At 52.1% G+C, this 25,151-nt stretch overlaps 10 protein-coding genes across 10 annotated transcripts; 5 read left to right on the plus strand and 5 right to left on the minus strand.

Annotated features, from left to right (window-relative positions):
* Positions 1-997: 997 nt before the first annotated feature.
* Positions 998-2,167, plus strand: BJX68DRAFT_264454 (Stk19 family serine/threonine-protein kinase; the record flags this gene model as incomplete). The annotated part of the gene is made up of 1 exon (XM_071044956.1): positions 998-2,167. One exon carries the CDS (start codon positions 998-1,000, stop codon positions 2,165-2,167), a length of 1,170 nt encoding a protein of 389 aa, XP_070901418.1.
* A 248-nt stretch (positions 2,168-2,415) lies between these two features.
* Positions 2,416-3,521, minus strand: BJX68DRAFT_30141 (uncharacterized protein). Its single transcript, XM_071048933.1, has one exon. The coding sequence runs from the start codon at positions 3,417-3,419 to the stop codon at positions 2,664-2,666; it is 756 nt and encodes a 251-aa protein (XP_070901419.1). The 5' UTR covers positions 3,420-3,521; the 3' UTR covers positions 2,416-2,663.
* A 411-nt stretch (positions 3,522-3,932) lies between these two features.
* BJX68DRAFT_232015 (tRNA(Thr) (cytosine(32)-N(3))-methyltransferase) lies at positions 3,933-5,581 on the plus strand. The gene has a single exon (XM_071039421.1). It carries the CDS (start codon positions 4,011-4,013, stop codon positions 5,139-5,141), a length of 1,131 nt encoding a protein of 376 aa, XP_070901420.1. The 5' UTR covers positions 3,933-4,010; the 3' UTR covers positions 5,142-5,581.
* A 792-nt stretch (positions 5,582-6,373) lies between these two features.
* Positions 6,374-7,890, minus strand: BJX68DRAFT_264457 (TauD/TfdA dioxygenase family protein; the record flags this gene model as incomplete). Its single annotated transcript, XM_071044957.1, has 9 exons — positions 6,374-6,482; positions 6,535-6,561; positions 6,613-6,691; positions 6,740-6,861; positions 6,908-7,005; positions 7,055-7,223; positions 7,270-7,436; positions 7,494-7,603; positions 7,653-7,890. The coding sequence occupies 9 exons, from the start codon at positions 7,888-7,890 to the stop codon at positions 6,374-6,376; spliced, it is 1,119 nt and encodes a 372-aa protein (XP_070901421.1).
* An 877-nt stretch (positions 7,891-8,767) lies between these two features.
* BJX68DRAFT_264458 (uncharacterized protein) lies at positions 8,768-10,177 on the minus strand (the record flags this gene model as incomplete). The annotated part of the gene is made up of 3 exons (XM_071044958.1): positions 8,768-9,207; positions 9,257-9,770; positions 10,010-10,177. 3 exons carry the CDS (start codon positions 10,175-10,177, stop codon positions 8,768-8,770), a joined length of 1,122 nt encoding a protein of 373 aa, XP_070901422.1.
* A 2,834-nt stretch (positions 10,178-13,011) lies between these two features.
* On the plus strand, positions 13,012-13,738 carry BJX68DRAFT_264459 (uncharacterized protein; the record flags this gene model as incomplete). Its single annotated transcript, XM_071044959.1, has 2 exons — positions 13,012-13,567; positions 13,623-13,738. The coding sequence occupies 2 exons, from the start codon at positions 13,012-13,014 to the stop codon at positions 13,736-13,738; spliced, it is 672 nt and encodes a 223-aa protein (XP_070901423.1).
* Positions 13,739-13,999: 261 nt separating this feature from the next.
* BJX68DRAFT_264460 (uncharacterized protein) lies at positions 14,000-14,347 on the minus strand (the record flags this gene model as incomplete). The annotated part of the gene is made up of 1 exon (XM_071044960.1): positions 14,000-14,347. One exon carries the CDS (start codon positions 14,345-14,347, stop codon positions 14,000-14,002), a length of 348 nt encoding a protein of 115 aa, XP_070901424.1.
* A 1,569-nt stretch (positions 14,348-15,916) lies between these two features.
* On the plus strand, positions 15,917-16,881 carry BJX68DRAFT_264461 (uncharacterized protein; the record flags this gene model as incomplete). Its single annotated transcript, XM_071044961.1, has 3 exons — positions 15,917-16,022; positions 16,075-16,185; positions 16,253-16,881. 3 exons carry the CDS (start codon positions 15,917-15,919, stop codon positions 16,879-16,881), a joined length of 846 nt encoding a protein of 281 aa, XP_070901425.1.
* Positions 16,882-18,856: 1,975 nt separating this feature from the next.
* On the minus strand, positions 18,857-20,979 carry BJX68DRAFT_264462 (uncharacterized protein; the record flags this gene model as incomplete). The annotated part of the gene is made up of 5 exons (XM_071044962.1): positions 18,857-19,740; positions 19,794-20,250; positions 20,305-20,427; positions 20,488-20,731; positions 20,798-20,979. The coding sequence occupies 5 exons, from the start codon at positions 20,977-20,979 to the stop codon at positions 18,857-18,859; spliced, it is 1,890 nt and encodes a 629-aa protein (XP_070901426.1).
* An 842-nt stretch (positions 20,980-21,821) lies between these two features.
* Positions 21,822-25,063, plus strand: BJX68DRAFT_264463 (ATP-binding protein; the record flags this gene model as incomplete). Its single annotated transcript, XM_071044963.1, has 8 exons — positions 21,822-21,918; positions 21,982-22,256; positions 22,302-23,540; positions 23,587-23,911; positions 23,962-24,186; positions 24,259-24,462; positions 24,517-24,801; positions 24,852-25,063. 8 exons carry the CDS (start codon positions 21,822-21,824, stop codon positions 25,061-25,063), a joined length of 2,862 nt encoding a protein of 953 aa, XP_070901427.1.
* Between the last annotated feature and the right edge of the window lie 88 nt (positions 25,064-25,151).

Genomic DNA, 25,151 nt, shown 5'->3' on the forward strand with positions numbered 1-25,151 from the left:
CCCTCCAAGTTCACCGACCTTCAATCTCTTACACGTCAAGGACGGCCTATCTCTCCACTGGATAGCAGCTCTATTGCAGTTTCCGCGAAGCCTCAAAGAGCTTATACTGCGGTTCTCACAAAGATCAGGCGGTTTGAATAGGGTGGCCCGGATGTTTCTCGATGAAGTATTGGAGCCCGTCTTTGATTCGCTCCAAGCGTTTCAATTACACATCGAGGGCAACATACACTTTTCGCTAGCGGGACAAGAGGGAGCTTTCCATCTCATGCGAATTTTTCCCAACCAAGGACGAAGGCCTGGAAAGCAGGCCCTGGTTACCGCCGTCACCCGTCGAGTTGCGGATTACCAATCTTCTCTCGCAATTGACAGACTTTTATAATTGTCTTGCCCTTGATCCTGATTCGGTTGCTTTGAACCTTTTATGCAGGCAGTGGAACATGCTCACTGATTTGCGGAGTTTAACATTGGTTATTGGAAACATGCAGGATGTGGAGAAGCCTCCCAGAGTTCTTTTGGGAAATGCTTATCCAGATCTGGTAGCCAGGGTTGTATGGAATAAGGTTGTATTGAGGACTTTCGCCGTAGTTCAGGGGTTGAATATCCACCGGATTTCAAGGTGAAAGCTTGATTTGCAACGATACATACATATCACAGGAGCTAGGGATCAGAAGTATCAAACTTGACAAGTATCTGCACAGCCACAGAAAGTCCGAGGCAGGAGAATAGAATCATAGACCTCCATGATGCAAGAGAGACTTACTTCCTGATAATTCAAGTTGGTCTGATGGTATTCTAAGTTATGTTTCATTGTTGTGAATACACTCAGATGATGGGATGTGGAGAACAGGCAAATTGTGCATGTAACTCTAGTGCGATTGGGCAGTTCTTAAGCAACGACCCACAGCCATCACATGCGAAGCAGTCACGTGCCGATGGCCCTTTATCCAACCAAGCTTTCGAGCCGCAAATCTTCCCTTCGCTCTCACCCCAACCTGTCATGCCACTACGAATAACTTCCGCCCCCGTCTCCGGAATCAAAAAGCGCAAAGCACCCACCTCTACACGCTCCCGCCCCTCCCCCTTCGCCAGCCATGCGCGCAGCAAACCAAGCGTCCGCTGTCCTGGCGGCAGTGGCAGTGCCCTGAAGAAGCCGCACGACGACGACCCAGACCTTGACTACGGCCCCTTCCCAGACCTCGGCCTCTCGCGCCACGTCGCCGAAACCGCACCCGTCGAGACCGTCCTCGATGCGCTGAAATATGTCCGCGATAAAATCTTCGAAGACCTCCCCGCGCGCGCGGGCATGAACAGCACGCGGATCGCGCAGGTGCTGAACTTCCGGCGCTCGCTGCCACCCCTCGTCTCTGTCGCGCATGTACATACGCTTCTCGATGCGCCGACGAAGGTCGAGAGAGAGATCATGGAGCTTGCGACTGCCGGCCGGATCCGGAGGCTGATTGTTCCTGGGCGCGGGAATGATGCGGCGGGACTGGGTGATTGCCTTGTGTTGACGGAGGACTGGGAGAGGCTTGTGCGGGAGAGTAGTGTGCTCGACTCGGAGCTCAAGGAGAAGTTTCTGACTGTTCTCGGACGCATTAGGAACACGTGCGCTATACCTGGGACGGCGTTCTCGGCGCCGGAGTATACGGCTCTTGTGAGGGGTGGGTTTATCGTTTCGTCGTCGTCGTTGGCCAAGGGGACGGTTAGTGTCCCCTCGCTGCCGGATCTACCCATCACAACGAATAGCATGGCCGGGGCGGCGAGTCGGACTGGTTCTGGAAATCCACCAAGTGAACCAGGACGTACCGCTCAATCACAATTCCACACCGCAACGCTCTTCCTCTCCCTTCCAAACACAGGTCCATACCTCAAACTTCTCGGCGCAGGACGAGACCATCTGGTCTCACTACTGAAGAAGTCCAAGTCGGGCGAGGTACCTCTCTACCTCCTGCGTGACCGATGGGATGGCGCAGTCGAGTCTGAACGAAGTTTTAGTGTTGCGAAAAGGGCCAGAGGCGAGTTTGCGGGGATTCTCCCCGGCAAGACGAAGAAGTGGAAGGATCTCTATGGGATGAGCTTTCGGTGGGTTCTGGAGGAGGCAATTGGGGCTGGGTTGATTGAAATTTTCGATACGGGGACTGTTGGACCCGGGGTGCGGGGTTTGTGATGGCCAGTTTTGGCTGCGCATGTATATATAGTCTTCGTGATGACATGTTTTATACCCATAGATTTATATGATGTTCTGCCTGCAAACATCCAAGGAACTCCCGTACGATCCAGTAGACCCTCTCTTGTGGCTCCTCAAAGATCACGTCGATGCAAATAGTAGCATAAGGGTAGATAGAGTATTAAGTATGTAGGGTCGAAAATGCAAGACAAGCATACCAAAACGCCGATTTATCCCAAGCCAAGCCCATCATGGCTACCATTAGATCCACCCGAATCCGTTCCATCCCATATCCCAAAAAGATCCCAAATAACCCAGATCAGTAAATCATCGAATCATATATGTATACGCATGTATATGTATGCAAGATGCACCATGCTCGCACAGCTGTAAGTGCGCTAGGGAAGAAAACCTCCCACAAAGCAAGCACCTTTTAGATTCCTGCACCCTCAATGCAAGAAGGCCACGGACCTAATCCCGTCTGCCAATCAGCTGATCACCGACTCTCCCACGAAAATCTCCTCACCCTTGCCCCCGCCCCCGCAATCTGCTCATCAATGCTGGCTCTTGGCGGCGTAAACCTCCCCGCACCAGCAACATCCGGCCTCTGGAAAACCGGCGGCGGCTGCGTAAGTGCAACCATCGGCCCCGGAAACCCAGGATGCGGATGGCGGTAAGCCGAGGAGATGGACATTGAGCGCGAGGGAGCGGGCGAGAGGACGGGAGGGGAGTATGGCGGTGGAGGCGTTTCCCGGGTTGCGGTCGATGTGTTCCCGTAGCTACTCGGAAACGAAAGAGCGGAGGAGACGTCTGAGGTCACTTCTTCGGGGCGTGGATGTGTGTAGTAGGGGTAGTAGTAGTTTGGGGAGGTGGTGTCGGTGTGATGGGTGTTTGGGTCTGGTGTGGTGCCCGTGGCTTCTTCCCAGGCGAGGCGCTGCTTCTCGTCGGTGCTTAAGGTGTAGGGGTTTATGTTCGACTGGGGTTCGGTGTGGTGGTGGTGATATGTTTCTGACGAGATGGGGGGATCGCGCATGTGAGCTTCCAGAGTCTTTTCGTGAATGCTCATTGGCCGCGGCGTGTATGCAGGGAGAGGGACAACGGTGTTGTAGCCATCTTGATCTTGTGATGGCCCGTGAGTGTTGTTGTTCGTGGAGCAGAGGTGTGGAGGGGTGGTGGGTGTCTGTTGCGTTTCGGGAGATTTGGGGGCTTTGGTGGGTAGGCAGCAGCTGAGGAGGCTGGAGAAGCACGACATGACGTGTTTTGTCCCTTCTAATTAGGTATAGATATGGATCTTGTGGCGTTTGAGAGGCAAAATGCCAGGTAGAACTGTCGAGTTCAACGGTGGGAATCCGGGTGCCTGGGTGGACCGCTGGCACAAGTGAGACGGGTTCGTTCTCCGCAGTTTAGTAGAGATGGCGGGGAAAGGTTATTGTGTAGATAAGGTGATGAGAATGATTTTAGCGGAACATCGCACAACCACCTCCCCGGATAAAGAGGCCAGATCTCGTCGAGAAACTGGAGAGAAAATGAGACAGAGGTCGGAGAGGGGAATACGAGGAAAGCGGGCTTTAAGTCGGACAGTTCGGAGGGTCAATTGAGGCTGTGAACAAGCTGGCCTGGCCTTAGGCACCGCCGTAAACGCATCAGTTGATTGGCTGCCGCTTATCAGTCGGATCAGCCGGCTCCACCTAAAGCGGTGACTACTTTCTGCCCCCGGCTGTCAACAATTTTCTCTCCGGATTTTCTTGTCCCTTGTCCCTATCCTGTTCGCCCCTCTGCTCTGGTCTCTCACACAACGCCATTCTTTCAAGAAGCCCTCCATTCGCTCAAGGGCCTCGTCACAATGTCCGCAACAGCAGCTGTCGCTACACCTACTGACATTGTTTCAGCCGCCCAAGCCGCTGTCCCCCCACAAGTACCCCCGCACCGCTCGCACGACCCCGCCAATAACCTCAAACGCGTCGACCCCTTCCAGTTCGGCTCGCGCTACCTCGAACAAGGCGACGACGTCTTCGAGTTCAACGCCTGGGACCACGTCGAACCTGACGACGAATTCCTCGCCTTCGCCGAAGTCCAGTACGCGAAACAGCGCGAAGCGCCCTGCTCGGATTTCGACAAGCAGCGCTTCAACGCCGATCCCGCAAAATGGTGGAACCTGTTTTATAAGAATAATACGGCAAATTTCTTCAAGGATCGCAAGTGGTTGCAGCAGGAGTTTCCGGTTCTCGCCCAAGTCGCTCAGAAAGATGCTGGGAAAAAAGTTGTATTGGAGGTTGGTGCCGGCGCGGGGAATACGGCGTTCCCCTTGATTAGGAATAATGAGAACCCCGAGCTCATGGTGCATGCGTGTGATTTCTCGAAGACGGCTGTTCAGGTTATGCGCGACAGCGAGTACTACAACCCCAGCTGTATCACAGCTGATGTCTGGGATGTGAGTGCGCGGCCGGATGAGGAGAGTAATGGTCTACCGCCTGGTCTGACCGAGGGATCAGTCGACGTCGTCATTCTCATCTTCATCTTCTCCGCCCTCGCCCCCGACCAATGGGAGCAGGCGATCCGCAATGTTTACCGCGTGCTTAAGCCCGGCGGCCAAGTCCTCTTCCGTGATTATGGACGAGGCGATCTCGCCCAAGTCCGTTTCAAGAAGAACCGATACTTAGCCGAGAACTTTTACGTACGAGGTGACGGCACCCGCGTGTTCTTCTTTGACCGCGACGAGCTAGAGCAGATGTGGGGTCAGTGGACTCCTGAAAAGGGACTGCCGGAGCTGAAGCCGAAGGAAGAGACAACCGAAGAAGCCACTCCCGATTCTACCGAGAAGGAGAAGGAGGGTGTCTTTGATATTCTCAACCTGGCGGTTGATCGTCGACTAGTCGTCAACCGCCAGCGCAAGCTCAAGATGTACCGCGCCTGGATTCAGGGACACTTCGTCAAGCGTCATTCAAGGGGCCCGGCCAACACTATCACTGTTTAACAGCCATCCGAGTTCCGACTGTATCAGTGCGGAAACAAAAACTTACCTGGAATCCGCGGATGATCTCTGTTCGTCATCCCGAGATATAACGGGTCTTACTCAACACTAAGTCTCATAAGAGAACCGACTTCAGACTCAAGATCAGCCAACCCGCCGCATCAGTCGGTATAGATGCCAAATGGGCCCGTCTGGTAGCAGGATTGAAATCAGCCGTCTTTCTGCATATGACCTCTGCAGCTCTGCATCCAGGTGAAATCACCTTGAGTCAACCTTTGATAGCAGAGGGATCCTCGCTTTGAATGACGACGGGGCGACGATTGTACGAACGCGCAAGAACTACTAGAGTGGTTTTATATATTTGCGAGTTTAGCATATTTGTGATGCATTAGCGTTTACCATCTAGATATAGATATGTTGGAATTTATAGCTTTTTATGGCGATCACGTGCTTCCTCACTCGTTTGCATAGGCCACCAGAAGTTAAGATGAGTAGTCGAAGGTGCGAAGACATGGTCGAGGTGGGGGTCTGCGGGACTTCGAAGGAAGTATGTATAAGCGGGCAGCAATGCCCTAACTGACCCGTAGGGAAGCCTTCAGGGTCGCGATCTCTAGCGCTAAGAACTCGACTCCGAAGCTGTAGGAGTCAGTTTTTAGCCGCTTAACGTCGCCGACACCTCTTCGCGACTGGAAAAGTGCGTGTCTGCAGTGAGAAGACATCGGCGACGCCACGACGGCGAGACGTTAACTGAAATAAGGTGCATATCGCCGAACTTGCAACAAGTTCTACTTCGGCACATCCAAAGCCCGAACAACAGGAACAACTGCCCCCAAATTATATCGCTATTCGACACCAGTGTAGCCGCCATTCATTATGTTTGAGCTTCCTCATATCACTCAGAAGCACCATGTTCACCATAATAACAAACTTAATAGGCACTATTCTGTTCCTTTATCCTCCCAATTTTCACCCCCCCACCTCCGTGACCTGAAAGGTCTAATACCCACGGAAGGTGCGACTATCCTGGGTGCTTTCATCCCTGGCACACGTACGTGAGCATTTCCGCGTATGCTACCAACCTGGGCAGGACTGGACTTTGAACAGAGCAACTTCGCGAAATTGGTTTCTCATTCTCAATTATAATGACACTACATCACAGACGGCTCAAACCCAAGTATTCCGGGTCTATAAGCATGAACGATACAGTCCAGCCTTCGTACGCTTCCTGTACTGGATTACGCCTCTGCAGCCAACGCCTCACGCCTTGACTTCGAAGCCGGGTCATAGTAGGGAATCTCTCCCAGCGACACTACGCGATTACCTTGACGCTTGCCGTCATAGTCACTGGCATATGTCAGTACTTTTTCAAATTTACGAACCTAAGCAAGGTACTTACTTTGTTGCGGTGTGGAAGACGGAGCGACTGAAATATATTTAGTGAAATCCGTCACCATACCAAGGCCGTGAAACTTACTTGTCCCAGATCGCAAGATCATTCGTGTTCCACTTCAATCGTACTTGGAGGTCGTGGTTCTCGGAAATGAGTTGACGGACTATGAAAATTAGCGACATACTTGACCAAACCTGACCGGCAAACATACAATATTTCTTCAAAATCTCGCTCTCGCGCTTCGTGACACCTTCAATCCAGCCGTTGTCGACTTGACCCGCGGCACCGAAGAGACTCTTCCAGCCGGTGACTGGATTCGTGCGAACAAGAGGGCTACGCAGTGTTAGTTCTGCCAGAGAAGGAAGCTCGGATAGCATACTGGCTCGCCTTGAAATCATATCCCGTGTTCTCTGGAGCTCCGCGGTCTCCCTCAATGAGCTCGATACCGTGCTGCTTAGCGATGTTGTTGAAGGACGGCTTTTTACGTTAAGCCCTGGCTTACAACACATAACCTGGATGACCTTACCTGGTGATGAACAGCGGTCAAAGTATCCGCGAGCGCCTGAATAGGAGGCGAGAGCCTGTCATACACCTCGTATCCGGACGCCCACAGAGTGTCGCCACCGGTCTGATCCTCGGGAGAGTGTGTGATCTTGAGAATGGCATAGTCCGAGGGAACCCTCTCAAACGTGATACTGCAACAACGTTAGTATAGCCCTGACACTGCACTGAGTGACTTACTCGGCATGCCATCCCTCGCTGGCAAGATGACCAGAGTTGTTAACAAATCTGTCACCGTAATATTTACGGTTAGTCTCGGAAGAAATGACCGAGATCTCATCGTCGAGCTTTCCATGCTCATTGACGGTGATCTGCCTTCCAGCATTGTTGACAGCGTGCCGGTGAAGCTGAAACCATTATTAGCGTGTCTCGACCATTGATTCGAGCTAGGAACAAGTATCTACCTTTGAAGTCTCAGGCTTACCGGTCAGCTCTCCCAGCTTCTGACCAAGAATTTTCTGCTCATCAGAGTTGATGCTCTGATTGCGGAAGAAGACGACACCGCGGCGAGACACTGAAGACTGCGTTAGCAAACTCCCCATCCAGAAAGCCGGGGAGCATACCGGTGATAGCCAGATCGCGGAGCTTCTGGTCATCATTGAGGATATCCGTGAGCTGGAGTTCGGGAAATTCCTTTCCAATCACAGGAGTCACGTCGAAGCTCCTGTACTCGTCCAGCGAGCCGGAGTACTTGAGAGGCTCGCGAATATACCCAGAGGAAGCAGCAGCTTTCTGAGAGTCGAGCTTCGCCTCGACATTGGGGACGGGCGTTGGGGTAGCGACTTCGATTGATGGAGCCATGGTATTGAACTGTTCTTATGGTGTCCGTGGGTAAGGATATACAACCTGAAGATAAAACAGCGTCTGAACAAAGCTCGCCTTTACCTCTCTTATATATCCTACCACCGGTAACCTCCCCAAATTGCACCATACACCTCCAGGTTCGCACATACACCCTATCTATCCCCAACCATTGGTATACAAAGCGCCTTATCAGATCTCAATAGGACGAGAAACTCGAGATGTCGCATACAACCCCTCACTGACGACATATTGCAACATAATGCTCCAAGCCAGCACAACAGCGACCGGATCGCAGGTGACGTGAGCAACCGAGATTCTACCAGTCATTCGCGCGGTCGACTTCGGCGCTGCGTTATAAAGAGTCCAGATTTGCTGCCACGCGTCGGCGTTATAGTGCGTCGGTAGCCCAGAACAAAGGATATGGGGATTAGGACCGAGATTCGGCGATAGGTAATTGCTCAGAGCCTAATGGCCGATGAGGTGTTGTTGGCTTCCTAATGACCGATGATGCACTGTTGTTGTATTGGGTGCGGATAACGTGATTGCTACCCCGTCTTGCATATGATTCTTCAGTATCAACGGGCAAGTCTCACCCCAACGGCGATCGAGATGATAGCTAAGGTTGGAGAAACGAGCTCGAACCGTGAGGGTCTGAGGTTCAGCCGTTATCGATCTCCTTTATTCGTCCTGTGGACGTTTCGTTCGCTCATGATATGGACTTACAGCAGCCGCACTGGGGATACGAGGCGCAAGAGGCGTTATGAGCGGGATGAGAACTTGAACATGGTATGTTATTCATAAAGAGTAACCAAGATAGAGCCGCCAATATGGTTGAGAATATATGCGAAAAAAATGTGAGCGCCAGGATGAGCAGCTAGTAGTCGTCTTCGTCGTAGCTATACACGGCGCCATCATCATCATCATCATCATCATCATCACCATCCTCGTCGTCTTCATCTTCATCGTCGTCTTCATCGTCGTCTTCATCGTCCTCCTCATCATCGTCCTCATTGTCGCAATCGTCGCTACCTTCATCATCATCACTATTGCCATTGTCATCCTCCTTATCTCCATGTTCATCATCGTCGTCGTCAGACTCGTCATTTTCTTCCTCGCCCTCACTGTCACTGCCATCCTCATTCTCATCATCTTCATCGGTATCATCGTCACCTTCATCCTCTTCATCATCACTCGCACCATTCATGCCATGCATAATCCCCGCCGCAGCCAAACCTCCCTTACCAGCACCAGAAGGCTTCGCACTATTTGCCTGATACGGGCCCGGTGGCTGTTGAACACATGGCGCATATCCCGCTGGGATCGCATTAACAACGTGATAAAAAATCCTCGGGTTGATTCTGACCCAAGATGGAGCGGTCCCTTCCAACCACTGCCGCATGATCGTACACGCCCGTTTGGCCCAGAGCTAGACCAGGACTAGTCCCGTAAGGTGCTTGTTGAGTTTGCCATGGATTAGACCTGTCTAGTCCTCCCGGCGCCTCTGAATTATAGGGATTAGCCCCTGTCTGTTTTTGATTTTGAGGGTCGGGACCAGCGAAGCCGGGGTTGTAAGGCGGGTCATTCTCGCCTGGTCGGCTAGGGTCGTAAGTTCCCGTGTTACTCCATGGGTGTGCAGGAGTTGGGCCAAGGTATCCAGGCCGATTCGGACTGTCTACATCGGTATATCTGATGTCGTATCCGGTACCGTACGGGTCGTTAGGGTATGGCGGTGGCGCGGGCGGGTCATATGCACCGGGATAATGAGGGTCGCTGAAACCAGGCGACGTCGGGCCTTGACCTGGGTAGCCCGTAGGGCTATATTCAGGCCCCTGCTGCGCATTGATATTGGTATTGACGCTGGTATGAGGAGTATTTGTCTACTCGCTCGGTCAAGTGCGGTTAATTTCACCTCCCGTACCCGCTAGCCCATTAGTCGAGGATTCAACGCCAGACTGGGTAGGTGAAACCGTAGAGGCCGAAGGCGGATTCTCGTTTGGTGTCGCCTGAGCCGGATCCGTATTAGTTCCATTAGGGTTGTGGCTGTTGGCAGTTGTATGGCTGTGGAGAGAAGTTTGGCTGGAGTTGGGGCTGCTACGCTGGCTACCAGTATGGCTACCAGTATGACTCCCGGTGTGGCTATGACTGTGGTGTGGACTCGGTCCATGACTAGGACTGTGGCCGTGACCCTGACTCTGAACGTGCCCGTGAGTGTGAGCCGGAAGATGTGAACCATGCGGATCATGCCCTTGCCCGTGAGGGCCATGAGGCCAATGAGAAGGACCATGGCCAGCACCATAAGCAGAAGTATGATTACGCCCCCAACCCTGACCAAAGCCATGCCCATGTCCCGACCCACCCTGCGGCTTCAGCGGCTTGGGCGGCTTCCCACCGCCGACCATCTTCTGCGGCTTATTCGGCATCGACGCAGCTTGATTGCCAACGGGACGAGACCCAGTCGGCCCGCTGAATGAAGGCGGAGGAGGACGAATAACTGAGCCCGGTGCATGTGCGTGCGGGTTGGGTGGCGGAGTTGGAGTAGGATGATGGCTTGAGCCGCCGAACATTCGGCTGAAGAGGCTAGGTTTTTTGGCTGGATTTGCGGGGTTGAGAGTTCTGTCTAGGGAAGGTCCGTGTGTATGTGTGGATTGAGCTTGAGGAGAAGGAGGAGGACGTGCTTGAGCTTGCTTTGGAGGTTTTTGAGCTGCGGAAGGCTTCTGAGTTGCTGGCGGTTTGATTGCAGATATCTTTGCCGGACGCTGGGGAGGGCCACCGTTGGCCGGATGGTGTGGTTGTATGGGTGGATGTGCACCAGTCTGCTTTAGCAACTGTCTTTTTTCTTTCTTTGAGATCTTAGGCTGTGCAGCTTGAAGTGGGACCCCTTGCGGATGTGATTGTTGTTGCTGCTGTGATGACCACTGTCTCTGTTCCTTCTTTGATACGCTTGGTATCTTCTTCGGCTTTTCCATCTTAGCAGGGGCCACCTGAGTTGCACTCTGCGGGTGCGCCATGTGCATAGGATTAGGATGTGGCATTTGCCGACCAAGCCCCGGAGTTAGGGCTAGCGGAGGCTGGAAGTGGGTGGGTGGGGCCGCAGCATGTCCGGGTCGTTGAGGTATTGGAGGCTGCCTTTGAGGTGGTCCAGTTATTTGTTGTGAGGGATGGGTCGAGTGCATGAATCGCGCTGTTGGTGGAGGGTGTGGTACAGCCGGATATTGTGCGATCGGCTGGCTGACGGACCTCGTGTGTGGAACTGCAGTGTTTGGATGAGCTACCACGGGTGGTTTGGAGATCGGTCCTGGCGGGCGCTGGGTGATGCCAGTCAAAGGAGGATGGGCATGAATCTGCGACTGCTGAACACCATGCTGGACGTCTGGCGGCGGTGCCCTAGCTCTAAGCTTCTTATACGCGAGCTATAGCTAAAAGAACTCTTTACTAATTCTATTAATAAATAATTATTTTTATTATTATTACTAATAGCTGCTTTAGAGTTAGGTTAAGTATCTTCTTATATTAGTTTGCCATGTTATTAGCTCTTGGATTTTAGTGCCTGCTATTTATTGCAGTATATATTTTGTGTAGCCCTGTACCCCAGCTGCTCTGAAGCTTAGTATAATCACTTATCTAGATATCCTTGAAAGTGACAGACGTGAACAAATTCTGGAGAATATAAATGACTGACAATGCCAGCCTCCGAACCTGACATAGTATAGCATGTTGATTCATATTCTCGGAGAGGTCAAGTTCATTGAAGTCCTTGTATAGCATGTGCTCATCGTCCATGCCGGGCTGTGTTCCGTTCGCCAGGTAGTAGCATTTTGCAACCTCCAGAAGGTCCAATAGAAATTTGGCGAGTTTGCTCGCCTGGTCTTGGATCAGGATCAGAGTTATTATATTAATCTTATTCAAGAATATGGCCCCTCTAATACTTGTAATGCTCCCTACAGCGCTAAATACTCCTCTTATAATAAACCAGGTTAGGCTTTTCACAGTATCTAGAAGAAGACATTGGCTAATAAGGTCTAGGGTGCGTTATATACGCTCAAAGATTATTTTAAGGAGGTTGCGTACGGAATTGTCATCCGCGCCCGGAATACATCCGTGGCAATGCTGATGACGCTCTTGGATATGCCCATTATGCGTGCAGAAGTAGAATGTGTTGAAGCCTGGCGAAGCAATCTAAATATCCAACGACAAATTACTATGTATATAGAGAGTGTCTTCAGCTTGGTTGTGGTTGAGAATATAGAGTGCCCTACACTGTCGCGTCTAGTTGCTAGTCATCTGCTCTAGGAACGCAACTATGACCTCACCAACTACCCTATATCGCGCTGGCTATAAGCCTTTAAGGCGTCTGGAATGACCTTTATTTTTGGTTTTGTTCAGATTATGGTTTGGAGTTTAGATAAAGTTTCGTGATGCAAGTGGTCAGCTTGATTTCAGGAAGGTTGCGCCACATCCGAACCCTGGTTCAAATCCGGACAGGTGGTTGATCCGAGATCTATTACCTCCGTGGTTCAGGATGACAGCATGATCACGGATGCCTTACCCGCGAATACAGTATGCCTGCAATAGCCGTTCTCATTTTCCACGCTTTTGGTGAACTATATCACCGCCACATGCCGCTCGCACTACCCATTGCGAGAAAGGAACACGATGCTTGCAGACCCTGGGTTTCGATACTACTGTATGCATATTGAGTGCCAGAATTTGCTAGTAGAAAGAATAAGTATTCAACAAGTATGTTGGGTGATCCGGACAACTGTGCCAAGAACCGCTGCCGGTCACAGCGCGCATACCTGGTAGTCCAAATAAGAGTGCTGGCCATTCTCCTGATTTTCTGGTTCATACATGCCGAGTTGTGCGGTCTTTCGACCGTGGTAGAAGATTTGGTTTTCATTGTCAGCCGGTTCCGCGTCAGCCGTTCTAGATCCTAAACCCACAACCAAGGAGATGAATCACCATGTCGTTCGTATGGTAGCGTAATCATTTCCCGCCTTGTAATGGCCCCTAGAAAGTCTTAAGGTTCGTTTTTCTGCCTCCCTTCCTGTGCTTCCGGGTCATGAGGCAAGAAAGAGGATAACGACGAGTCTTTCAATACACAAATTATTGCAACCAGATATGGACTTTGGGAAATTGATTCAGCACGTTGCTGACGGCGCAGGCCATATGGTCAAGGAGTCTGCCCAGATCAGTAGCCATGTTGCTCAGGCTGTTGGAGGAGGGGCAGCCGAGTTTACTCGCAATGCCGCTCAGACGACTGAACACCTTGTGGAAGCAAGTACAGGGATCGGCCGTGGCTTCTCAAGGGATGCTGCTGATCTGATCAGGAAAACTGGAGGAGCCGTGGGAATATCGGCTGGCACCGACATTGTCGCGGACATTGTGCAGCGCACTGGTGACACGGCCGCTGATGCTGCCCAGAACGTTAGTAACGTGCCAATTGTGGCTGCAAGGGGAACAGCGGACGTGATCTCTTTCGTTGCAAACACAGGCAGCTCTGTCATCGACGCAGCCGGCAGGGCCGCCGCAGAAGGTCTATCTCTTGCGGTGCGACCAGAAGAACTCGTTCACCGGGTTTCTCAGATATCACTGGATACCGCATACAATATGGTGATCCAGAGATTGCGGACGTTTTCTCTATCTTCGACTTCTGTTACGGTCATTCTCATACTTGGTATGTGGACAATAGCGGAACCCAAAGCAAGGATACTTGGCGCTGATTCTGATAGCCATCGTACTGCTCTCATATATCTCAACCATATGTTCGAATTTCTCTATCGCGATAATATCTGCGATCATTGTTCTGGTGGCACTGAGTCGGTTTCGGTCACGTTCCCTTCGCTGATACCCGGACTTGCATGTCTGTCCTGTGTGGATAGAGGCTGGGCTATAACCTTGGTGAATCGGTACTACATAGCTTTGAGAGTCATGAGCTAATCTTTGAGGTCTCATGTCGGCAGAGCCTGCACAAGTCAAGGTTGCCTTGGGGCGTTTTGGAGCAGCGCAGAAGATTTGCAGAGGTCTCTTGAAACAAGCCTATAGTGGGCGCGGTATCTACAGGGACCTTGACAACTCATAATTTGGACTTGGCATCATTTTCAATACTTCAACTACCGATTCTCGTAGAGACTCTCCGGCTCGTTACCTCACCCAGCAGGATCTGAGCAACGCTCTCAAGACTACCCTGCTGCCCCGAGAAGAGTGCTTGAGCGTCGTAGTTGAATGCAAACACCCGGGCTCCTTTGATATCCTTTGGGACCAGATCCCGGAGCCAGACGGTGCCATCGGGAGCCTGCCAGGCGTTCGCACCTGGCTCTGAGCTGAGCCCATGAACGGCCACGATATCGATGGCTTTGGCTTCAACGTGCTTTTCTGGATTTGGAGGTTTCGTCAGGCAGACTAGACCAGTCAAATGACCTGAGCCGTCTGGATAGGGCATTGATGTGCTTGCCATGGCGGACTGGTATTAGATGTAATGTAACACGATATCAAAGATAACTATACAGCGGTGTTCATGCTTTAGTTCAAGGTGAAGCGGAATCACGAAGGACCAGTAGACTCGAATGAAGTGTGGACTCGGGACGGAAGGGTAACAGGAAGGGATATGCCTGATGAAGAAAGAACGAAGGTGGTGAGCGATTCGAGTTGACAGCCGCGTGGATTTTGATACGACACCCCCTCTCCCATCTTCTAAAGGCTCAATCTAACTTGCTTTTGCAAAGGGGCCCGAATCATGATACTGGAAGGAGCCTTGTCGTTTGTTCAATTCGATTGGCTGAGATGGACCCCCTTGGGACTTCTCAGCAGCGTGCTAAGCGTGGTGTGAGAGGAATATTACCTGCGCCATACACGGATCCAAGCGCCGAATCAACTCAAAAGTGCGTATTTGATGGGCCAGGAAGTGACGAGAAAGAGACCACGAGGGCCGAGACCAAAAAAAAGCTCTGCCTGACTCGTCAATAAAGCCTGTTCTAAAGATCATGACACTCCATGTCACAGCCTCGACACTTCATCCTTTCGACCTTCCAGTGAGGATCTAACGCTCTGCGCCGGAAGGTTCAGCTGAAAGAAGATCGAACAGAGCCTTGCACTAGCTAGAGGAACCATATCCAATACTCGCGTGGAAGCGAGCGATAATTTTAGGTCATCATCAATTGACTTCTGCCCCCTCCCAAGCCACCCTGCATCGACCGGGGACCAGGGACAAGCATAGTCCTCAATATTGGGGCGTCACACGGCCATGCTCTTAGGCGATCGGAGCCACGTGTCGACGTGGATTAATGCCGCTCGCAGGAAGATCTGCAGAGGGACTCACTACAGAGCCTCGTGGAGTCCAAATATAGACCGTGCAGAGAGAAGGCTGAATGTTTGGCGACCTTGTGGGCAGATGTGTCCTATCCTAACCCGGTGGAAAGCATCACGTCAGCGACCCCGCGCGCCCACCTGGAGTACCACGCTTCCCCGCCCTCGGGCTTCTTGTAGGGGCTGGTGGTCGGGTTAGGTCGTCGGGTGGACAAGCCGGGGTTCTTCTGGAAGACTAACAAATATGCATCTGACAGGGGTCCACAGGCAAACCAAGGTTTGGGGCTAAGACGCTGCATAATTAGAGAGAGGTGGAAAACTTGTTGGGACCAAATACAGTGATTTGCTTTTTTCTGCTGCAGGCTGAGGTGGCCGTTTGAAAGAGAAAATAAGCGTAGCCTTTGGCGCAAACCCTAACAAGCGCCGAACTTTCGGGGGCGCCGAGACTTTGCCGATTCTGACCCATTGCATTGGTTGACAAAAGGCGAATATCAAACCAAAAAAAAAGAAAAAGGAACAGATGGTTGTGTTGATCGCCTGGGAAGTACGACAGGTCGTAATTTTGCTAGGAGCCGAGTACAACGTGCCTCGTGGCAGACATGGTGGGACTGTGTATATAATAGGGCTGTCAGACCCAGATCAGCGAAGCCCATTGAACCAGCCACTCGTTCTACAACAAACAGAGCCTGCCCTTGAAGTTGAATTGCCTTTGTGAATTACCATGGCACCCAAGAAACCCGGAGTCAAAGGCAAGAAAAGAAAGGGTGGAACCTGTGCCCTTGCCTGCTTCGCAGTGCTTACGTATATAGTTGCCATTGTCCTTGGGGGTGAGCTCTCCTTTACCAACTACTACATCTCCAACCTTGCTGACGATTCTAGTCTTTGTGGCCCTCGGCTGCATCAACAGCTCCTCAACAATCAAGGGCGTATACATCGCCGAGCTGCATACCAACGACACCTACGACTTCTCCCTCCGCTTCGGCTACTTTGGTACGACCCCACACTAACCCTAACTCTCACCAGCACCCACCGCTAACACCAAATCTCCCCACTGCAGGCGGCTGCGTAACAGTAACCCAACCCTCAATGGAAACCTCCAGCAGCGGAAACCGCTCCTCACGCATCGCAACCAACTGTCTCGTCTCCCTCCGCGACCAAGACCTCGCCGACGTCTCCGAATCCCTCTGGGAAGGCCTCGACCTCAATTCGAGGAGCACAACCGATTACGTGCAGGACCAACTAAACACCACCCTCCCCATCATCGACCACCTGCAAGACGACGTCTTCCACTGGCCCGTCCCCGTCATCCACGTCGCCCTCTTCACGCTCAGCGGGGCGATGCTCTTTGCTGCACGCGCGGGGTCATCGGGACGAAGGGCCTGGAAGGGTGTTCTGGTGCTGATTTTGGTGCTTAGTGCGTTTTCGCTTGCGTTGTCGCTCGCGACGGCTCTGGGGACGTTGTCGTCTATGAATGCTATATTGGAGGGTTCGCTTTCGAGGGACGAGTTGGAGATTGGGGATGGGTTGTATCTTTCCCGTGGAAATACGCTGCAGGTGATGCAGACGGGGTTGGTAGTTGTTGTTACGCTGTTTTATGTTTTTATGGGCGTGTTGTTTGCGCAGAGGACGACCGAGGGCGTTCCGTTTATCCAGATGTTTCAGAGTGCTAGGGCGGGGTGGAGATAGATTGTTTGGTGAAGTGTAGAGGGGCATCGCTGTATGGGGTCAGATTGGCAGAATCTTGGTTACTAGGTTTCGCGACGTCTATTCCTTGTCTATCATGAAACTCATTTATTGTTTGCAATGGTATAGTGAGAGTAATCCCGTTCGATACGAATTTATTGTTTGCCGGATCTCACCTATACCTACATCGCATCGAGGAGACAGCATGCTCCCCCCTGCTAAAACATGATACGCCTCAAGGCCTTTAATAGCGATGATATTGTTATTTTATCTTTCCAACATGCAGCACTAAACTGCATATCGGCCGCAAAACCTTCACTACAGTGAACATCTCGTGGTCCAACCCGACAAGGCTGTCCTTCGCACAACAACCCTCCCTCCCACGCGGCTGAGCGCCACAAAGCACAAACACACCCCTCGCGCAACAAAAAGGCCTACTCTGGCTAGTACTCGCATACACGATCTAAAGCCAAGAAAGCCTTGCAGCCACCATTTCTCCGGAATACAGTCCAAGCCACTGGTCTCGACTCGGAGGCCGGACGGACACGCGTCATCCAGGACTGCATATCTGCCCATTCCAACAAAAGTTAGGGCTCGATTCGTCGTCCGTGAGTTTGGAGCCGCCGGTGGCGCTCCACAGTAGCCTAGATTAGAGACGTTGAGGTTTGCGCCGAGAATATGCATGTTATGTACCCGTGGACATGTCAAGTTGATCGTGCTTCGGCTCGAGAGCCAGGCATGCTCTGCGGCTCTGCATGACTGGGGACTAGTTTAGAATTCCCTTGAGTCTCTAGTGCCTACTGGTGGACAGAGGTCCACGTGGCAGACGGCATTGCTTGATCCTTTCGTCGGACAAAGAAGGGGCTCTAGGCAGTGCTGCACCTGCGTCGGATTATTGACTGCTGACAGCCAGTGCCATACCACCACTGCATGTATGTCTACCATGTCCGGCAGTGATTTATTGGCCCTGACGCTCCGCGTTTGGTTTGCAGTATGCGGGCGGGTTGAAGTCGGCTAGAGACGGTGGCTTTTTCGCTCGTTTTCGCGGCATATTACCCTGAAGGGAACTCGATAAGTAGATCTGCTTGAGCTTTCAACTGGTGTCGCCTTCTGGGATCGTGAGACCTGACGCAGTAAGCCCAGACGTTGGCACAAGTACAAAGGTGGAGTGTTGATGCACCATACTTCACTCACTCCCACCTATACCCGACGTCACATGGTGCGGCTGAAAGCAGAATTGCGTCCACTTATCTACTTATCCCCTATCATTGCGGCTTAGACTGATCAGTTCTACTGGCCTCTTCAGGGGAGATGCATTGCGAGCTTACTAGTATGGCAATGACGAACGAACGAACACATACTTGTAGTGGCGCGGCCATGTCACACGTGCTAGGCCCCAGCACGTCTGTACTACGAAGGAAAGAGCGACCCTGACTCGTACCTTCCATAATCGTGGCCTTGCAGATCGCTCCTTCCCATTGATATCAGGTACGACAATGGCAGGCGCCACCCTGCGCCGGAAGGAGCTATGGGTCGCACCTTCCTTTGCCGTTAAAACCGAACTGACTGGATGTAAGTCGCCTGCGTGATGCATTGACTGAGAATCTCCCCTGACACTCCTCGTGCCTGGGAACCTGGGATCAATTGTCTTCGCACCGTGTCTTGCATTGCGATGGCAGAGATAAAGAGCATGGAGCCTTTGGCTATGCGACTGGTGCGGTGAGCCCGCGACTGGCTGGCGCTATCTCAGGGGAACGGCGATTATGGAGGCGAGGAGTTATGGAGAGGAAGGGTCTCCTTACACGGTGTCTTCGCACTTAGCGCTACGTATCCCGCATTCTTGATCGAAGAAAAAATAAGCTTAGAAGCTACCGTTGCTCCTATTTTATGCAGAACTCAAATGAGCCCGCCATTAGAGAATAAGGGAACCAATACAATTCCACCCTAACGCTTGATGAACGCGCAAGTCCAATCCCGCTCACTCAACCATATCCAACTGCCGATACATCGTCCGCCCCTTCATCTGATGAAACGTACTGTTCGACAGCACCTTACTCTCCCTTGGAACACTCAGCCCGAGCACCCTCGACTGGCCCGACGTCGTAAACAAGACTCGCACTGGCCAGTCCACGGTATTCACATGCGCGAAGAGGACGTCGACAAATTCTTGAACCATCTCGCGCGCGCCACCCTCGAAGAGGTTTAGGCTTGAGATGATGACGTAGCGGAGCGTTGGTGTGTGCTCGAGGAGGATGCGGAGGATGCCCATTGCAGCGGTCCAGCTCTGATCGATTGGTTCTATGAGGGTATCGATCATTTCCTTGGGTATGCGGACTTTATCCTCGGGAGGCTGGAACTGTAGTAACTGGCGTATGAAGCTAAGTACCATCGCAAGCACACCGACTTTATCCTCCGCCGTTCGAAACTGCGAGCCCGCACCGAACCGCGGGCGCTGGCAGATATACGAGACAAACTGCGCCTTCGCCTGGATGGCAGTCCGGATGACACCGAGGGCGGCTAGCTGTGCGCTCGTCTGCGGACCGATTTCGTAGGGACTCATTATCCACAGAATCTGGGCTTCTCCGGATGTCGCTTGGGTCCATTTGCCCAGGACATGGACCATAGCCGGCTCGGCGAGGAGTTTCCCAGCTTGGATCGCGAGCTTTATTCCGTCGCCACCGCCAACTTGGTCGATTATGGACTGAAGGTGCTCGCAAAGCTGTTCGGCTTCGTGTCGTGAGACCCCGTCCGCCAGTTCGATTGCTTGCGTGCCGGTGTTGTCGGGTGCCATGGCCATCATTTTACGAGGCGGTGATCCTGTTAGTGCATGTATCTCCTGTACTTGTTTCTTCAGAGAATCCACTACAGAATGGTTAGCCAGTGACCCTCGTGTCCAGATAGCAATCGGAACTTACGTTCTCTTGCCGTCTCCATAAGAAGACTATACATCCCCCTCCCGACTTCATTCGTCTCCTTCCTGGTCTGCACCACCTGCGCAATGATCCTCGCCTCGACGGCATCAAGCGACTGATCAATCTGGGGAACGATCGCATTGATCTGAAACGCATTCTGGATTTGCGCCTCTTCGCTGATGAGCTGAATCGAATTCTTGATAAGCTTGACCGTACTCTCATACCCTGTGGAGAAATTCGCATTGAACGAGTCGAGCCATCGTGACGGTTTTGGTTTCAGGTACCAGCTGGCGACTTTGATGAAGAAGTCAAAGAATTGCGTGTAGATGTCCGACAGCCGTTTCTGCATGCTGGGCTTTTGGTATAGGTCTAGCCATATTGTGCATATGCTGATGCTCTCGGAGAGCTCGGCGACGTAGCCGGATAGTTGTTCGGCGATGTTGGAGTAGCTGACCGTCGCCTTCAAGAAGACTTAGACGACGGATAGGAGGAACCAGGGGAAGACTGTAAGTACCTGAATGACCATCGCGACAGCACCGCATAGCGTCGATGTATACGACGTTTGGTTCGGAAACCACTGGAAGATCTGCTTGTGCCCGTCGAGCTTCTGACAGACTTTCATGAAGTTGGTCGCTACCTGTTGCTCTCGTTAATAGGGTTGTTGGACTTTCTCCACACAGTCATGTATGCGACTCACCTTACTATTCGACTGCCTCCACTGCGTCTCAAGCTGCTTCGTGATACTATTGACCTGCCCGACGGTAAACTCACCACTGCCGCGGAGCTGCGTAGCGACTTTCTGCTCCGTCTGGCTCCGATGCCGAAATCGCAAAACAGACGTTTTCTTCTTCTCTGCTGCCTCTTTCTGCGCGAGCGAAGCAAAGAACTCGTCGCATTTGGATTGGAGCGCTTGGCGTGCGATCTCAACTCCGGCGAATGTGCTGGACACGCCAGGTCAGTCATTTGGAACATGTCAAATACGTATTTTAAAGGAAATAGTAACACACTTCTGCTGGCCATTCTGGCCGTTGTAGATCCGATCCATGCGGAGCCTATCCCGAGACTCGACTTCGTCGTCCAGGTGCTTCTGAAATTCTTTCGTCTGGATTGCCAAATCCGACGCCGGTTCCAGCTCCTCGGTAAACCGGCGTACGATCTTGGTCGGCGTCATCTGGTCTGTGCTGCTCATCGTGGTTGTCACTGCGTTCTGGGTTGTACGGTACAATGTCCAATGTCGAAAAGGGGATGAGGCTTATTTTTGAAGGCAGCGACGCTGGAGTGAAGAAGGACTCAGCCACAGACTGTGGCTGTAACCAAGGCTGTGCCGGCAAGGAACCCCGCGATGCATGTTTGTTGCGTCAGTTTGGTCGTGGAACAGGGCCTGTTCGACCATGGCATTGTTCTCTGAGCCCATTGGAGGAAGCGGGCACTGGCCTCCAGCTGAACTTCCGCAAGCCCGCATTTCTTAACAATTGACCTGGGCTATGCCTGTTTAGGGTTAACGTCAGTGCCATGATTGGTCAACTCCTAGTTACGGGCTTGCATTAGCGTCTAGCAAGTTCTTGGATTGGGTTGCAAGGACTGGATGGGTAGAATAACAAGGCACGGAGCGTTCCGTGACAGCCGCTGGGACCGAACCAAAAAGGTTGTTATGTTTGTTAGGGTTAAGGAAGCAAGAATCTTTCAAATCTAGCAGAAACTCCAGCGCAATGGACAAAGATTGTACAATAACCCAGAGGAGTTTCGATCGAATGAATCGCGATCCTCCTTCGCAAGTCTCGTCTGGGACGAGTTGAGCCTTTGGCGCGACCAGAGCCTGATTTAACTGGCCACGGAAGCGCCCTACTGCACACCATGGCCCGCGCTGTGACGTGGCTTGTCACCAGCATGTTCCAGCCTTTCTGAGCTGAGCATTGTGGGGGCCGTTTCGTGATCTTAATAAGCGATGGGGCGCAGGTCTGACTGGACATCTGGTGCAGTCGCAAACATTGGAGATACCAACTTTTCATCTTTGACCGTATCCACGAAGACATGGAGGTCCTCACACAGGCTGGCAGTGAAAGCCACGCAGTGCCGAAAACGAACGGCGCAAACGATCCCGTGACAGCAAAAGTGGAGGCAACCGGAGGTGAGCAGAGCAATCAAAGACGCAACATTTCAATCGATAAGGGTTATAGCTAATGTGTAAAAGGAATCGTTCCAGCCGTCGCTGAACAAGATAAGGACAGTGGTGTGGAAATCAGCGAGGCACCCGCCGAGGAAGAAACGGGCCCCCTTTCAAAAGACGGAGATGGCACTCAAAATGACTCGGAAACGAAACCCGGGGAGAATGTCGACCATGAAACGGTCGCTGAAGAAGCGCCATCGACCAACCAGACTCCAAAAGCCAGAGCTGAACATGTTGTCTTTGTCGATCCCATCGGCACACGATGGATATTCCCGTACGAAGAAGCTAAAACCTGGACGGTAAGCAATTCCTGAAACCAAAATCCCATCGCTAACGGGGCCCAGGGACTCAAAGCGCTGGTTAAAATGGTCTATTTCGACACCTACCTCCCCAAGCACTACGCCGGGACCCTCGACGACTCAAACGAGGGCCCCGAGGGCGAGTTCGCCATCATCAAGCTTCGGCCCGAAGAGTCATATGTCTTATCTAAGCACTGGGACGAGTCGGTATCGCCGGGGTGGGAGTTCAAAATCTGGATGCGAGGAGCCTGGAATATACTGGAGGAGGTTCGCAATGCGAAAAAGGCCGCAGAGACCACCGTGACTGAGGGAGAGCCCGTAGAGAACAAGGAAGTGCCAAAGATTTCCTATTTGGCGAAATACTTTGTGCCCGACGACGACGGCGACCTTGTCTTTCACTCTCAGCAGCAATTTCAAACCAAGATTACCGACAAAAAGTCCTTTGGCACAGACAACACGGGGACCATCCTGGAAGAGCAGAGAGAGTTTTCTTGCAACAACAGGGACCCAGATGCTCCCATCGAGAACAGGATCGACAGTGTGGGAGTTCCGATATTATATATCCGGTCGCAAGTTCTGCTTGCTGCTCTACGAGCAGTCATTAGCTTTCAAGCTGTGCCGGACGTGTGTATCGAGAAGCGATGGCGCGGGAGAGACATCACGACCAGTCTCGATCAAGGCCGATATGTTTACCCATTCACCGACCTTTGGCATTACCGGCAGAGGTTGATTGAGTACCGAGATCAGGTAAAGGAGACGCACGACCCCGAGTACAGCGAGAGCTGTCGCGACGCCATTGATGTTCTCCTCGAATACCTCCAAGACGATCCCCCCGTTCCCATAGACGAGGCCGAACTCATGTGGCGCCATCCTATCCCGAAGACCAAGTTCAACTCATTTTGGATGCTTCTAAAACCGGGGTCAGATGTCTATGTGAGAGAGCAGGGGCATCTGAATGCGTACGTGGTGGAGGGTTATATAGGAGGCCCGCAGTGGACGGCGCCCGAGTCGCGCATCTTGCCGTATAAAGTTCATGTCTGGAACCTCAATTTCGATGGTGTCGTTCTCACACGCTCGATGAAGGAGATTATCATCCCCGTCTTCGACGGCGAGCGTGAGATTCAATCTCTGCCAGTATTTCCGACTGAATTCCACAAAGACGATAACCCTGAGAAGTCTCTGCGTCAGACTCTCATCAACCGGGGTAAGAACTTTGTCGAGATGGTGAAAAAACCAACTTTTCGCGAATATACTGGTCCGAGTAATCTGCAAGGGATTCGCGAGGTGAGTGTTGCTTTCTGCTATTGGTGTGCAATCCTGACTTGGACAGTTTACTCGAGCACGAGTTGTCATCGACCACACCAGTCAACCCTGGTACTTGAAGAACGCGATCGGGGGCGATTACAAGGATGAAAGAGAGCCTCCGCTTCCCGTGACAGGCCTAGTCGGGATCGAGTTGGGGGAGCGAACCCGCGTACCCAGTTGCCCATGCAAGAGTTGCCACGAGAACGAATCGCACCAGCGGGACATCCAGCGCCGCAGATTCGATGACTATGATGACATTGACCTCAGCACTCGGACTGAACTGACAGACCATCAGTACATGCTCTGCTGGTCGCATGTCTATGGATTTGTGCTAAAGGATCGTGCTTGGGGTAGGTCATCTGTGCATGTATATCTGAGCGGCACTGACAACGCATCTCAGATCTCCTCGAAGTATCGGGACTGGAACCACCACGTATCCAGAAGAACATAATCGACCTTCTGGTGATGAAACCCGAGGGTAACAAACATATGATCAAGGCGATTTGCGAGATCTATGGTGGAGCGTACACACAGACCTTCACATCGGACTTTATCAGCGGCAAGGGAGAAGGACAAATTCTGCTCCTTCACGGTCCTCCAGGAACAGGAAAAACACTTACAGCCGGTATGTACAGAGCACTCTTTGAGCTTCTACCACTAATGCAGAGCTTCGAAGAAGGCTAACAAGTCCGCGCAGAATCCGTTGCCGAGTACTCCGGTCGACCCCTGCTCAGTATCACATCCGCCGACTTAGGCCAGGAGCCGGAGACTCTCGAGCAGAACCTGCTTCGATTCTTCCGTGATGCGAAGAAGTGGAACGCTATTGTTCTTCTGGACGAAGCCGATGTTTATCTCGAAGCCCGATCATCGCAGGATCTTCGACGGAACAGTATTGTGTCAAGTGAGTTTGCCAGATAACCACTGTTGCATCGCCTGGAGACTAACCTGGGCGCAGTCTTCCTTCGCGCCCTCGATTACTTCCAAGGTATTCTCTTCCTTACGACGAACCGCGTCGGCAGTTTCGACGAAGCCTTCATGTCGCGAATCCACGTGCAAATAGGATACGATCCGTTAGACGAGGGTTCGCGACAGCAAATCTGGGACAATCACTTCAAGAAGCTTTCTCGAAATCGCGAGATAAACGGACAGGAAATTCGCTGCTCCTACGACGCGAAGGAGTTTGTTCGAAAGTCGAAAGACCTTCAGGCTCTGAAGTGGAACGGTCGCGAGATTCGTAATGGTAGGTGCACTGAGGAAATGAACAATTGGCCTGAGACTGACAATGACCAGCATTCCAAACCGCCGTTGCCCTCGCATGTTACCAGGCAAAGCAAGAGGGCAACGACGTCCCCGAGCTGACTGATGATCATCTACGACAGGTTGTCTCCATGTCGCAGAACTTCAAGACGTATTTGCATAACGTTCGCGGGGCGGAGGAGGAGATGGCGTATATGGCGAGGCTGAGGAATGACGAGGTCAAGGCCTCCGGGAGTGATAATTGAGTTAGCGATTGTACGTCCTAGCGAGGTAGACATATCATAAAAGAAGATAAATGTCCTTCGGAGCGGAGAATCATAGACGATGCGTTGA

This window comes from Aspergillus pseudodeflectus, assembly GCF_044049435.1.
Source record: "Aspergillus pseudodeflectus strain CBS 756.74 chromosome Unknown BJX68scaffold_11, whole genome shotgun sequence".
In the NCBI taxonomy this organism is placed as follows: domain Eukaryota; kingdom Fungi; phylum Ascomycota; class Eurotiomycetes; order Eurotiales; family Aspergillaceae; genus Aspergillus; species Aspergillus pseudodeflectus.